The sequence below is a fragment of the Metopolophium dirhodum genome, chromosome 2 (assembly GCF_019925205.1).
Source record: "Metopolophium dirhodum isolate CAU chromosome 2, ASM1992520v1, whole genome shotgun sequence".
Taxonomy (NCBI): Eukaryota; Metazoa; Arthropoda; class Insecta; order Hemiptera; family Aphididae; genus Metopolophium; species Metopolophium dirhodum.
This window is the reverse complement of record NC_083561.1, coordinates 8,953,576-8,969,193: the sequence shown is the minus strand read 5'-3', so window position 1 is coordinate 8,969,193 and position 15,618 is coordinate 8,953,576. Positions and strand designations below refer to the sequence as shown.

The 15,618-nt window shown below is 26.6% G+C and overlaps 2 protein-coding genes across 4 annotated transcripts; one reads left to right on the top strand and one right to left on the bottom strand.

Annotated features, from left to right (window-relative positions):
- Window positions 1-460: 460 nt before the first annotated feature.
- LOC132938684 (uncharacterized) lies at window positions 461-5,711 on the bottom strand. Its single transcript, XM_061005664.1, has 4 exons — window positions 5,028-5,711; window positions 4,720-4,938; window positions 2,387-2,530; window positions 461-1,344 (listed from the first exon to the last, which is right to left on the bottom strand). The coding sequence occupies exons 1-4, from the start codon at window positions 5,095-5,097 to the stop codon at window positions 1,274-1,276; spliced, it is 504 nt and encodes a 167-aa protein (XP_060861647.1). The 5' UTR covers window positions 5,098-5,711; the 3' UTR covers window positions 461-1,273.
- A 135-nt stretch (window positions 5,712-5,846) lies between these two features.
- Window positions 5,847-15,351, top strand: LOC132938680 (superkiller complex protein 2). Of its 3 annotated transcripts, none has more exons than XM_061005657.1 (20): window positions 5,847-5,991; window positions 6,269-6,439; window positions 6,689-6,865; window positions 6,926-7,091; window positions 7,298-7,512; window positions 7,579-7,746; window positions 8,065-8,177; window positions 8,298-8,529; window positions 8,606-8,865; window positions 8,933-9,227; window positions 9,312-9,422; window positions 9,489-9,720; window positions 9,796-10,073; window positions 12,278-12,411; window positions 13,119-13,370; window positions 13,490-13,706; window positions 14,410-14,563; window positions 14,632-14,816; window positions 14,884-15,012; window positions 15,072-15,351. In XM_061005657.1, exons 2-20 carry the CDS (start codon window positions 6,413-6,415, stop codon window positions 15,270-15,272), a joined length of 3,546 nt encoding a protein of 1,181 aa, XP_060861640.1. In that variant the 5' UTR covers window positions 5,847-5,991; window positions 6,269-6,412; the 3' UTR covers window positions 15,273-15,351. The 3 variants fall into 3 exon arrangements, with proteins under 3 accessions (XP_060861640.1, XP_060861642.1, XP_060861641.1); XM_061005659.1 differs by having other exon boundaries at window positions 5,862-5,991; window positions 6,317-6,439; XM_061005658.1 differs by lacking the exon at window positions 5,847-5,991 and having other exon boundaries at window positions 6,175-6,439.
- Window positions 15,352-15,618: the final 267 nt, after the last annotated feature.

The following is a 15,618-nucleotide window of genomic DNA, read 5'->3' as shown; positions in this document are numbered from 1 at the left end:
GAAATAATATTTAGAGAAATCGATGTCTTCCCTCAAAAATATTATTCTCCATCTTTTTTGTGATGAGTGATTTTACTCTAAGATTACTTAAGAACATAGAAAAAACGATTATGCGCAAATGCATTTTGTCTATGTTCCGCGTGGGCCAGACCCTCCGACAGAGAAAACAAATAGTGCGCTGACATCCTCTTAAAAGATAAATAAAAATAATTTTTAGTTTGGCGCCCCTTCCGTGCTGGCGCCCAGGTCGCCCATACCTTTCGCCGGCCCTGGACCCGGCTATAAATACTGTAAGTCTTTATGGATCAACATTCAAACCTACTATAAAATAGGTGAAGGGTGAAGGCAATTTGTATACAGATTTTGGCTATTTGCATATCACACAATAATAAAATAAACTGAACATATTCACATTTTCATTTTCTAATGAACCAATAATTTCTAAAAATAAAAGAAAACAGCAGGGTTTAATCATTTTTTAATAGGAGTCCATTACAATTATCATTTAATATATACACTTGAAGTACAGAATGGTTCGTTTTCTACATAGTAAAACTCATAAGAATGTTATTTATAATGAATAATTTATAGTAAATAATTAAATTATAACCAAACTAAGTCCTGGAGAGGATGGTTAGATTAATAGATAATAGATACAACCCTATCGATCAACAAGTAAACTTCATAAAAAATGGGGGTTATAACTGAGGAGTTAAATCGCAATATATATCTGAATTTTAATCGTTTTAATATATTTATATTTATAAGCAATTTGTTTGGTTAAGACATAATTTCTTGATCAGTTTTACTAAATAGTTAATACTAACACATACAAGACTCAAGTATAATAAATATTGTCAAATGATATAATTAAGAATATGTTCAAAGAAATTTTACATCAATACTAAAATACTGTCGAATAAATGTTCTATTGTCACCATACCTAATACTAAAATAATACAAATTGACAATCAACACAACATAATAGTATAGTACTCATTGTTCAATAATTGCAAAGTATGTTAATCAATATTTATTTTTATTTCAGATTAATGGTTTTAATATTTTGATAACTATATTTTCTATAGAAGCAGTCTTTAAAAATATTAGTATAGGAAAATAATCCTTTGTCATTTACATCGCTACATATTCATTTAACGAATATAAAAATTAAAACTTGTATTAATCATATTGATAGATGATGTGGACAAAACCATTAAATTTAAATAAATATACACAAAATAATAAATAATAACCCACGTTCTTAAATTACTTAAGCAAATATTATTTCTGGAAAATCCATAACTGGCAATGAGGGAAAGGAGTAGTCAATCTCCGGTTCTCCTAAAAAAAAAAAATAAAAAAATTATATGTACAATAGTAATAATCACTATTCAGTGACATTCACACCGATTTTGCTAACTTCAAGTTTATAAAACTATTTAAGGTGATTGGAGCATAGCACGATTTAAGGAGTAAATTAATATAAGTGTGAACATAACTATATAAGTTCCTTATCGATCAGCAAGATAATGACCTTAATAAATCGTCTACAATTCCAAAGTCAAAAGGTCACCAAATTAAGTATATGTCATTTTCTGTTTTTAAAATTGGTACAACACAGCTAAAAGAGAAAGATTTATTTTGTTACTTCCCATGACCAGATTAAAAAAGATCTGTTACTTGGTTAAGTAGGAAAAATAATTTATGTTTTAGAACTGTATGTATATGTTGAAAATAAAATACTTTCATGGAATTTAAAAAAAAATGATTATTTCATTCTATTCAAAACAATAATCCAACATCATCGGGTAGTACGTAAATTACTGTACTCTATTCCATAAGAGAAGAAACTCGTTTCACGATGAACAGACGGTATTTAACGACCTGGGGCACTATTTCTGTCACACAAACATTCTGGTCGGCAGCATAAGCATTGTATAGCACTACAGCTACAAGCTATATTTAATTCAGGGCATGAAACTGATTGAAATAATTTCGGTTTCGATTTTGTATACCGGTTTTGAATTTTTTTCGATTTCGGTTTCAACTTAGCAATACCGGTATAAAAAAATGAGTATTAATTATGCGTATTAATGGAATTTACGTATTTAAAAACAAGTCAATTAAAAAAAAAAAAAGATTTCCAATTTTTTCAGATTTCGGTTTTGAATTTAATACTAGTTTCCAATTTTTTACAGTTTTGATTTTGAATTTAACACCGGTATCTAATTTTTTTCGGTTTTGTTTTTGATTACAGTTTCGGTTTTAAAACGGTTTCTGAAATCGGTTTCAAGCCCTGGTTTAATTAGCGTTAATAGAAACTCATTTTAAACACAATACTAACATAAGAATTAAAACTATAAGTAAAATCCATTGTCTTTACCAAAATTATCAAATTGATTTTTGATTTTATGGATCATTATTTTATGATAGTCTTCAAGAAACCAATCACTTGTGTCATTATTATTGCCACCAAAAAATTCACTCAGCATTCCAATGTTACAAGTCATACTTGGAGGCAAGACATCTGTAAAATATAAAAGAATAAGTAGTAAAAAGTAAATCATACAAGTTGCAATGCATATCAAGCGCATAGCTGGAAAAACATTTTTGAGGGGTGTCCAAATTTATTTAGTTTAGATACTAGACACTTATCATTTTTACATTCAAAAATAAAAACTCTTGTTCCATTATATAATATAAGAGACCTACAATATGTGCTCCAAAAGTTACAAGTAACTCTCAAAATTAAGTTTAGTTGATACTTTTTTCAAAAACAAGTTGTTATTTTTTAATTTATTTTAACTGAACTTTACTCTAAATTGTTTTCAATGATTGCTTTAAAATGTATAAGATTATAATACAGATGAACTTGGTTGAACATAATTATCTATTCTTATCTTGAGTTTGGAAAGTCAAATCAGTTATTTTTCATATATAAATCTCATTAAAAATGTTCAACATACAATTTTTAAATTAGTATGTTAATATTATAATAATTAAGTATTCATAGGAAGTGGATCCTGAATGAAGCATTCATCCAAAAAATGTTAACCTGTCATATTTGTTACTTTTAGCCTATAACCTAATTGTATCAAACGATACAGATGATATAATGCTATTTGCTAGTAAAAATAAAAAATTAAATTAGTATGTTAAAAATGAATTAATATGCCCATTTTAAGACTCGTACAACTTGTAAATCTTCCAACTGGGGTTCACATTTTGTGAGTTGAGAAGAAATATTGCACATATTATTATGTTCATTTGTTACATATTAAGTGGCATAATTGAATCCCCAGAATTACTATCATTATTTGGCTTTAATATAACCACTGTTTAAGAAATTTGAATTTGTTTCATGTTCTATTTTATAAGGACAAGTATAATGAGTAGTTAGTAGTAGTGACAAATTTTTCTTCACTAGAGCTCTATCATGAGCTTATCATAATAGGTCAGGGGTTGGCAACCCGCAACTCTTGAGCCACACGCCAAAATTAAATATTTGATAATATAAAAATTGAATACATTTTAATAAATATAATGTTGTGTTCAAAGTTGTTTATTTAATTATAAGCTAATACTATTACATTGAAACAAATATTTTTAGTGGCTCTTTAAAATCTGGAAAATTTTGTATATTGTAACTTTTGGCTCTTCCATTGTAAAAGGTTTCAGACCACTGTATTAGGTACTTAAGAGGACGCTATATCCGCATGCGTTGTCTCCATCTTACAAATGCACAACATGCCAAAAACTGTTTTGTGTGGGAAAGAACCGAGAAGGCTACAATCATAACTAAGAAACGAGATTTTCACCACATAAAAAGGAGAACTTTGGCTGTACAATGTTGTTTTTTATTTTTTTGTTATATGAAAAAAGTTTTTCAAGTTTGAAAAACACAAACAATATTGGTTTTGAAACAGTAAGAACTTTTTTCATAGAAGTGATATCAAAAAAATAAAAACGATTTTGCACAGCCAAAGTTTTCCTATTTATGTGGTGAAAAACTCGTTTCTTAATTATGACTGTAGCCTTCTCTGTTCTTTCCCGCGCAAAACAGTTTTTGCTATGTTATACATTTGAAAGACAGAGACAACACATGCGGGTGTGACGTCCTCTTAAGTACTTTCTGTTTACCTATATTTACTTTCTTATAATTTAGTTGCTATTTAAATCTACCTATATTTATGGTTTTAGTTATTGTTAAATTATTATTTTTTGGGGTATTAATAATAGTAAAATTTTTTTTTTATTGTTTTCCACCAACCCTATGTTTACTAGGTAATAGGTATTAGTATTAGATATTATTAATATTATCTACTAATACTTAAGTTATATCTCGCACTCATGATTTACTGGAACCGATTAATTATGTTATAAGTGACAAGAATATCAAGTCCAAACCATCAAAATTCTTCTAAAAACAGTGCAAAATATATGCACAGATTTATATAATTTGTGATACCTAGTAAAAAGAGACTAAGGACTATAAGGACTCTTGAATTTTTTTCCAACACAAAATATTGATAAAATGTCTAGTTTTTTTGGGAAACTTCATACCTACATTTTAATTATTGTTCTTTTAAAGATTGAACTCTACTACGTACCTAATAGGTATTAATATCTGAAAAACCCATGACACATACCTACTATACAACACTACCTCATTTAATTTACCATACTTAACTAAAAAAGTATTAAATTAATAATTACCATTTTCCTGTGTTCTACAATCAAAATGATTAAACTCTTCATTTGGATCGCTGGTGAAGTCTTGTAATGGCGATTTACATTTTATTTCTGTTTCAAAATGTTTCATGGGCAGTACCTTTAATTGTTTAAGACCTTTACTATCAGACTTTTTGGTCGACTGTACTGTGTTTGTCAACACTTTCAAAGCAGTTTTTTTGCGATTTGTAACTAAAGTATTCTCTAAAAAAAAATTAATAAAAATATAATAAACAAAATAAGTTATTAAAGTTTAATTGGTATTTAATTAATACTGTAATGTATAAACTTACTTATATTTTTTATAGGGTTTTCGTTGTTTATGGAAGCCAATTTACGAACACGATAAGTATTTGAAGACATGTTGTAAGTTTATACTAGCTATATAACCGCAGAATTAAATAAAATATGAATAGTTTATTAACTATTGTGTGCTGTGTGGCAACGTGTTTCAAGTACCTAAATAGTTAAAAGTTTGAAGTGGTCGAAGAAAACGAAAGACGGAATAAAAATAAACCACGAATGAAAATGAAGTATGGAATATGGACTATGGACTATGGAGCATCGAAGCGATAAAAATAAATTTGTGGGTTTTAACTTTAATAAGTTTTATTCAACCAAATAATAGACGCAGTCTACTAAAATAGAACAAAATCGACAGAAAATCCAATAGTCAATACTCAATATACCTCGGAAAGTCGGAACTGAATAATATGAATAAGTTCTGTCGTTAGTGCGGTATCACAATATTCGCTATATAGTATATTGTATTATTTTAACGGACAAAATTGAAAATATGAAAAATCATAAGCTCACTCCTCAACACGAATGTTTTATGATTATGATATCAATAAATTATCAAGTCACGCGGGCATCACTCAACAGGCATCACTGTAACACCACTCAAGTTGGTCACAGTGTAGTTATATACCACCTTATTATTAACATTGAACAATTATATGTTATGTTATTAACCATTCCATAGCGCAGCCTGTGGCCGTTTGATCTTGCGACTCATTTCGGTACGTTATCAGAAGCGGAGTTAGGTTTCCTCATTATAGTCTTCGTGATAATATCATAATTTAATTGTTCTATGATTATATTATCTAGTCCGTGTTTTAATTTTTGTTATCAATAAATATCATGTCAACAACAACTTACTACTAATTAGTATTTAGTATTATATATACTAATCTATGATTGTATTTGTATTCATGACTAAATAAACATTTCACGTCTTATATCTATATTACAATAGTACATATTTAGTATTTACATCTAGATTATAAATTTATAAGCATTACTTTAATTTTCTATTATACTATAGCGTTGATTACATATACCTATAAACTAATAGTTAATAGGTCTATGGTTGATTAAATATACTTATTATCTTATAAATTGTATTATATATAATATATAATATGTACTATTTCTTAAACAATTCAGATTCTTGACAGACGTTTTTAATTTATAAAATTAAAAGCGTTATTCTAGCAATCTAAATTAAAAACAATTATAATATAATTTACAGTGTATTGATTGTTTCATGTTACAACAAACATTTATAATCATCAATTAGAATCTAAAATCTCAATCATTGAAGTGTTCAACCAAGTTGAACAGTTAGAATCTACATTTAAGAATGTCAAAAATTGTTATTAACTAAATTGAAAAAATGGACAATTTCAAAATGAAATACGAGGTAGGTAACTTGTTCTCATATTTAATTGTTTAATTTATTTTATGGACAGTTTATATTAATATAGATTTTTGAATCTATACCTATTTATTTGTATAAACCATATCTTCCACAGATAAATTGTTTAGAATCCTGTTATTAAATCAAATTTGGATTCTCATTATACCTTGTAGATAGATTTATATTTCTCTTAGTTTGATCTTAAGAGATCTTTAATTTTTATATTTATTAATACATTTCAATTGTATAAAGGTACCTGGTGGTATTACCTCAATAATGCCAAGCATCCCAGCAGATTTATTAAGTTATATAAATTGCATAGAAAGTATGCCAGTTTATAAAGGTGAATCAACTCTGCCAAAAAGAGATGTTAATTTAGTATCCTTGTATGCTGATGATAATGTAAAGTATATGCCTACTAATTTAATAGTAAGTATTTATTTAGTTAAGTTACTACTTGAAACTGTTTTAAACATAAATATTCTACAGCCTGAAAGGGATCCCAAGACTGGTAAAATTGTTTGCTATGAAGAAGTTATTAATGATCCAGTTTTTCAATCTGATGGTAATTTAATACCTTGTCTAAAATCAATGAACAATCAATGTACTCTCAACCAACATGAAGATAACGAGTTTAAATTTCAATTTGATCCTAGTATGTACCTATATTTATATTTTCAAAGAATTAGAATTGACTTATATTGTCACATACACAAAAAAAAATTCGGGTAGGAGGATTCAGTCTAAATTTATAAAAAAATAACACAATTATTAATTTTTGGAAGGAGTTGAACCTAACCCGTATATGTTGCCTATACATTTATTGCAATTATTTTAATATCTATTACACTGTTTTTTTAGATGATTTACCAGTAGCTCCAGGAATGTCAAACAAATTGAAAATAAACCAAAATGATCAAAATACATCTATAAACATTTGTGCCATTGATACAACAGCAGAATCTGAATGGACTGAAGATGTAGGAGGATTTTGGGATGATGAAGTACCAGAAATAATAAGCCAAGCAGATACTACACCAGAACCAATTTTAATAGATGAAATTAATCACATTAAGGTAATTATTAGTATTCTGTATAAATTTGAATTAATCAAAGGTTTAATCTTGATTGCTTTTTAATAGAAAGATGAAAACTTTGTTCTTAAAATTACTGGAAATGCAGAAAGAGCTCTAGTAAAATCAAAGTGGGTTGAAGAATTAGATATTTCAAAACCAATTGATAACTTTGACGAATTATTACCTGATCCTGCTTATAAATGGGAATTTGAATTAGATACATTTCAAAAACAAGTAAATATTACATTAATAATTTAGTTTAAATAATGAAAAAAAAATATTTTTTATAAATTATATAATTCTTGAGGATATTTAATACACCAGTGGTGTAGCCAGGCGGGTTTTGGCCTTTGGTTTTCAACCCCTCTCCCCTCTTTATTGATATTTTTCTTCTAATAAATGTATTATTTATGTTAATTAAGTAAATACAAAAACTGTAACAAACTTGGTTTAATTTATACTTAATCCCCCATCCCCATTTCATAATCCTGGCTACCCCACTTACACTTTTACATATGAATACTACCTGTTATATAATATTTTATTTTACAGGCAGTACTTAAATTGGAAGAAAAAAGTAGCGTATTTGTAGCAGCTCATACGTCAGCAGGTAAAACTGTAATTGCAGAATATGCTATAGCACTTGCTAAAAAACATCAATTGAGGTAAATATTTTATCATGTACACTATCCTCGTTATATTCTTTTAAAAATACTACTAATATTACATTGATATTTACATCATCTTAGAAAATACAAATAATACATTTTCAACTAATAATTTAGATGCATATATACATCTCCAATAAAAGCATTATCCAATCAAAAATTTCGAGATTTCAAAAAAAAATTTGGAGATGTTGGTCTTATTACAGGAGATTTTCAAGTAAAACCAGAAGCTCAATGTCTTATTGTTACAACAGAAATACTATGTTCAATGCTATATAGTGATTCAGATAAAATTAAAGAAACGGAGTTTGTTATTCTTGATGAAGTCCATTATGTAAATGATAGAGATGTAGGTAATCTAGAAAATATACTTTGTTATTTAATAATTATTCTGGTTAATAAATAATATATATTTTATTTAATAGAGAGGTCACATTTGGGAACAAATTTTAATTATGCTACCTAAACGTGTGAAATTAGTTATGCTGAGTGCTACCGTCACTAATGTTATTGATTTTGCCAATTGGATCGGTCGTACTCGTGATTCTAAGATTTATGTTGTATTTACTCTTTATCGACCAGTTCCTCTTGAACATTATCTTTATATTGGTTCAAATACATCTATGGAAATGAAGGACAATATGCATCTAATTAGAAAAGCAGACAGTGGGTTTCTCATTCAAGGGTATGTATATTATACATATTCATGTAAAAATATAAAAACTAAATTGATTATTTGTATACATGTATAGCTATCGCAAAGCTGCAGATCTTTTAAAAAAAAATAAAGAAGTAAAAAAATATCAAGAATCCAAGAATTTCAAAGATCAAAAACCAAAATGGGTCAACTTTTTGAGATTTCTTGACAAAAATAATTTGTTTCCAGTAGTTGTTTTCATTTTGTCCAGAAAAAAATGTGATATGATGGCAGAATCTTTAAAAAACTCTGTCAATTTTTTATTAAATAATAAAGAATCACAAGCAAATGAGTATTTTTTTAATGATGCTATAAAAAAATTAAAACCTGAAGACAGAGCTTTACCTCAAGTAAATATCAATGTTTTTTTGGTTAATAATTTTGTTATAAAGCTTAGATGATAATTTTAACATTAAAATTCCTATAATGTTTAGGTTGTTTTAATGAAAGAATTATTATGTCAAGGAATTGCAGTTCACCATAGTGGAATTTTACCAATACTAAAAGAAATAGTAGAAATGCAATTTCAAAAAAGTTTAGTCAAGGTAATTAAATAATAATAAAAAAAAGGATTTAATTTAATTTTAATTACATATTGAATACATTTACAGTGTCTATTTGCCACTGAAACATTTGCAATAGGTATTAATATGCCAGCCAGAACAGTGGTATTTGAAGCAATTAACAAATTTGATGGAATAGAGAAAAGAAATTTGGCACCAGCTGAGTACACTCAAATGGCAGGACGTGCAGGTCGTCGAGGTCATGATGATAGTGGTACAGTTATAATAATGGCAAATGATCAATTACCTAATGACAGAGAATTAACAAATATGATGCTAGGTTAGTTTTTAATCAAAACAATAGGTATATGGAAATATATTTAACCAAGTTGAAAAATATTGGATTTTTGTTTAGGTAAATCAGCTAAATTAGAATCTCAGTTTAAAGTCAGTTATTCTATTATATTGAATATGTTTAAAAAGAAAAATTCTGAAACTCTAGAAGAAATTTTAGGTAGTAGTTTCATTGAAGCTGCTAGAGCTAAGAAAAAAGATGAATATACTGAAGAATTAAATTCTTTAAAAATAATACATGGAAATGATAATTGGGAACCAACAGGAAAGCAAGATATAATTGTAAAAGAATTCTATCTTTGTGCCAAAGAATATTTAGACTGCAGAAATGAAGAATGGGTAATTTGAATATAAAAATAATTTTAAAAAAGGTTAACTTATAAAAAGTTATTTCTTCACTTTAACACCAATAGAAATAAGCATGCTCAACAGTGGCGTTCTCAGGAATTTTCTATGGGGTGGGTTCTGAAAATTTACAAGATTTCAATCTACCGTGGTCATAATATTTATAAATTTTGTGTTATTATGTATTTATGTAAAATAATGCAACCAAAACTAAGCTTTTCAACATTTATACTTTGATAATCATTGATCATTATAAAACCATAATAATTTACCAAACATTTCAAAATACAATACTTTCAAGTTTCAGTCCATGATCTCTATCCATTCTCTTTACCGTTTTACACTACCAACTACTTCTGTAACTGGTCAGTTTATATTTTATAGGATATTGTGCATTGCCAACAAGAATAAATCTTTTTCTTTTTAAAATTAATTTTTTATTACCCTGTACATTTTTTATTTGTATACTTGTTATACTTATAATATAAACTTATATGTACATGGACCCGCGGCCTGTTTTCGCAGCCCATGACGTTACTTTAAAATATTTATTTAAATGACTCCATTTTTAATGAGATGTGTCACTATTAACTAAATTAATAGTTAATATAGTCATCCATATTTTTATTCAAAATTTCAAACAATAGGTACGACACAATATTGTAAGAAAGTAATATTAACAGTAACCCTTATAACATTTCTGTCTATAATATAGTTGTATAATATTTTCTGTGAATATGCAATATAATAACTATTATTATAAATTATTATTTACTAATTAATATATTTAATATTTCGGATTCTTTTTTTATAAAATAAATTTTTACAAAATTGAATTTATTTTAAACCTGTGGCTTAGAAAAAAAATTAACTTAACGTGGCAATAAAATTAATTAACTCATAAGTTACTGAATAACGTAAGAAAAAAAAATAACTCGATAACTAACTTAGTTAAAAGTACAGTAGAACCTCGATTATCCGAACTAATTGGGACCGCACCTAGTTAGGATACGCAAAAGTTCGGATATTGGAAATATAAAATAAAAAATGTTTATAATATTATGTATTAATTATTTATTATTATTATAAATATATTATTAGAATTACATTACATATTACATTACATTATCAGAAATACATTCAATTATTAGAAATACATTAGGTACATACATACATTATTATAAATAAATAAATACATGACATTTATTATATTTTTTTGACATAATTATCAATACCTGCCGGATACAAGTTTTCATGTTCGGATAACAGAACGTTCGTATACGCTAATTATAGTTCGGATAATAGAGGGTTCGTATAACGGAGGTTCGGATAATCGAGGTTCTACTGTAACTTAACTTTAACTTATTAACTCGTTAATGCCCAGCCTTGCTTTTTGGACAACAAATTTGAAATTGTCCGTAAACAGTTCAAAATATTTTGAACATTTTATTAAGTATAACCGTATAGGAATTGATAAAATAAACATATGATAAATTGTGCCTATGAATTTTTAATATTTTTCATTTAACAATATTATATAGCCATTTAACAATATATTAAGAGCCTTGTATTAAATTTTCAAGCTTTTTTACAGAACAAATAAAATTTTATTGACATTTATAGAAAAAAAAAACAAACAAAATTGGAAACTGAAAATGTCCGTAAACAGTTCTAAATAAATCCAAATAATATTAATAATAAATTTTAGCGTGTATAGAAATGATAATATAAACAACCAGTGAAAATTTCAGGTATCTACGGTCATTTGTTTTAGAGTTACACCAAAAACGAAAATCTTATATTGTAATATGCATATGAAAGTGAAAAAAAAATACCGATTGTGGGGGGGGGGGGGGGTTAAATCCCATGACCACCCCCCTCCTTTGAGTACGCCACTGATGCTCAAATGTATACATTTTTAATCAAATAATAGGTTATTGTTTTGTAAAAAATATCTATAAATTGAAAGTTTATAAAATGTTTAATATTCTAATATAAAAACTTCTATTTATTTTTTTAAATTTTAAGCACTGATTTTTTATTCAGAGTTTGAATAGTTTCTTATTAAAACAATCAATCCTGGAATAAGTAACACCTATAATTATTAATATTAAGTTGTCATTTTTAATTTTCTATAACATACATATCAAATATGCATAAAGAAAAATATTGATATAACATTAAAATTATAACTCTAGGATAAACTTTATGCTGCAAGTGATAAAAGTTTCAGCGAAATTGGTAGATTTGTCATTATTACACACCGGCATTATATTGGAAATTTAGCTATTATATTATCAAGCAACACAAAAAAAATTCCAAAAGAATTTCGGTAAATAAATATATTAACATTTTTATAACATTTATATAATATTCAGTGATTCTTTATACACTCATTATCTCAAAAAGTATAAATATTTTTTACATAATTTGAAGTAAACACACTTGGTACTTATTGGTTATCTTGACTACCTATGATTTTTTGGTTATCAGTGATCATAATTCTGTTATCATGATATCCAATTATTGAATTTTTTGAGGCATTTGTAGAGAAACTAAATAATGTTTTGTAGTCAATGTTAAAGATAGTGCCCTAAAACATTCAGTCAAAAAAAAAAAAAGGCATATGACTAAGTTTTCAAATAAGTATTAAATTTGTTATAACAGTTAAACTTTTAAATATTTAAATTTAAAGTTGTAATGAATAGAATAGAGTGGCATGGAATACCTACTCCGCAAAATGTTGTTCTATCTAAATACTAAATTCTTTTAGCTATTCATTTAAAACCCAATTTTCATACTTCAAAAAACTAATAAACACGTTTTCTTTAGAACATAAATTAGTAAAAGTTTTAGCATCATAAAAAATAATAACTTAAAGCTAGTAGAAAAATATAATTTTTTTTTCAATCAAGTATTGTAATGACCCGATTTTGTAAAAAAAAAGTTCAAAAATGTTTATACATTTATAGGCAATGAATGTTTACAAAGAATCACTTGATACTCTGTATATACTTAGTGTAATAACTTTTTTTTTAGAGTATTGGTGTTGGACAATGATAAGATAATTAATGAAAAATCAGACAATAAAATGGATTCTTGGTATAAATTTATATACTTATCTAAAAAAAGAAGATTATTAGATAAATCATTAGATGTAATTTCTAATAATGCTCATACCATTTTAAATATATCTTCAAATTCAATATTTGCAATCACTAAATTTTCTGGTAATTTTGATATTGACTCAATTATAAAAAATTGGGAAATGAGACAAAATGAACGTTTTAGGTATGTAAAATAAAGCATATTTTTCATAAATGTATCAATTCCATGTTAATTGATAGTATTAACTATTATAAGTTGTATTCATAATTTATCGTAATCAAGAATTTTAACATATTATTTAGAGATGCAGCTATTTCTACACACTGCTTGAGAGCTATTACAATGCTATCAGAAAAAACATTACTTTTAAATCGAGCAGAAAATGACGATTCTGTGCTAAGCTTGTTAGATCTAGGAATTGATAATTTTGAATTACATCGAACTATGCTACATATGCATGCTTTGGAAAATCGAGTGTACAGTATTGAATTGTCTGACATTATTGCATTTGAAGATGTTGTAAGTGTGTTTTTATACATTTAAATATGATTTATATATTTTATGAATGTATGTATAGATAATTTAGATAAATAAGAAATTTGAAATAATTAGAATTAGGTCACTATAATAATAATACCATTCCACATGCACTTTATTACTAAACTTTCTTAACCTTTTCATTGCTACACTATAATCTATTTTTTTAAGTTAAAATAATACGAGCCAAGGTTTCCTTAAGTTGTATGGTTACCGGCAAATGACAATATTATAAATACAGGAACGTCATAGTACGTCTACAGCAGTGAATAATGTAATAGTACGTGTGGAGCAGTAAAATGGTTAAGATAATGTCAGCAGCACACTATTTGTTTTCTTTCGGACCCACGCATACCAGATTTGCATTTAGCAGTACCAAACTTGTGTTGTTAGCTTAAGTATTTGAATTAACCTATTATCAAACTTAAGAACATTATCTGTGTTTTTATGTTTGCTTTTGTTATGATATTTAAATTTTTATGCAAGTTATGATCATGTAAAATATTACAATTTATAAATACCCAAATATTGTAAAAAGAAGCCAACCTACTAACACAGATTATGTTCTAATCTTTAAGTTTGATGATAGGTCAGTGTACTCTAATACCAAAGATCATAACAATACAAAGTTGGTTTTTCCGAACACACATTTGATACATTAGCTTTTAATAAATATAAATTTTAGTTCTCAAAATTATATGAGTATCAAACAAGAATAGAAAGAATAGCAGAATTACAACACCAAGTATCAAACAAAGCATTACAGTTATATAATGAATATATCAGTAAAGTTGAAATTCTCAAAGAATTAAAGTATATAAATCCAAGGAATGAAATAAGTTAGTAATCATTAATTAACAATTATCATTAATGGATATAGAAATGTATAATACTTTGCTAATTTCAGCTACCCAAAAAGGGAATGTAGCTGCAACTATGGGATCACATGAACTTTTAGTCACTGAACTACTCTTATGTAATATGTTTGAAGAAATGAAACCAGAAGAAATTGCTGCTGTTCTTTCGTGTTTAGTTTGTGAATCTAAGTCAAATATTGATTTGGAACAAATTAAAGAACAAAATTTGATAAATGTATATATTAATGGCATAAAAAATATTCCATAATCCTTAAACATTAAACTATTATTTTGATTTTTAGGGAATGAATTTAATAAAACAAAAACATGATTACATTCAGATGGTCGAATCAAATTATTTAAGCAACTATGAACGTGTTAATCTCAACTTTAATTTAGTAAAAGTGCTGTATTTATGGGCTCAAGAAAAGGTAACCAAACTAAATAAATGGTAACATTTGACAAGCTTAACATTTTTTCTGTTTCTTAGCCTTTTTCTGAAATAATGGAAATAACAGATATTCAAGAAGGGATTATAGTCAGATGCATAGTTCAATTGAATGAAATTTTGACTGTTATTAAAAATGCAGCAAAAATGATTGGTACTAACAAAATAAGTGAAAAAATGCAAGAAGTACTAGACAAAATCAAAAGAAATATTGTATTCACTCCATCTTTATACATGGAATGATTTTTAAAAAAATGTAACAATGTACTATCGATATTATGATTTTATTCAAGTTGACAATAAACATAAATTCTTAAATGAATAGTATTAAGTTTTTGATTGCATATTATGTAGACATGCTAGAGGTCACAAATGTCTACAAGGATTATATTATTAAAATTTAAAGTTAAAACCATATTCACTTTCATTGCGATTTGCGGAACAATATGAATGTAAATATAGATTGAAAATATCTACATTAAAGAAACGTCCAATGGAAAATAAATACATACAAGCTTAAATGTTAGTTAATTAGTAGAATTCAAAACTGACTGAGTATAATTTTTTTTGGTCGATGGTGTTAGCGCCA

Excerpts from the sequence above, each read along its gene's own strand:
- LOC132938684 (XM_061005664.1), bottom strand. The coding sequence starts at position 5,097 with ATGTCTTCAAATACTTATCGTGTTCGTAAATTGGCTTCCATAAACAAC. Across the intron at positions 4,939-5,027 it reads AAACCCTATAAAAAATATAA|AGAATACTTTAGTTACAAAT; the intron begins GTAAGTTTATAC and ends ATTTTTTTTTAG. Across the intron at positions 1,345-2,386 it reads AAATCAATTTGATAATTTTG|GAGAACCGGAGATTGACTAC; the intron begins GTAAAGACAATG and ends TTTTTTTTTTAG.
- LOC132938680 (XM_061005657.1), top strand. The coding sequence starts at position 6,413 with ATGGACAATTTCAAAATGAAATACGAG. Across the intron at positions 9,423-9,488 it reads TTCAAAAAAGTTTAGTCAAG|TGTCTATTTGCCACTGAAAC; the intron begins GTAATTAAATAA and ends ATACATTTACAG. Across the intron at positions 9,721-9,795 it reads ATTAACAAATATGATGCTAG|GTAAATCAGCTAAATTAGAA; the intron begins GTTAGTTTTTAA and ends ATTTTTGTTTAG.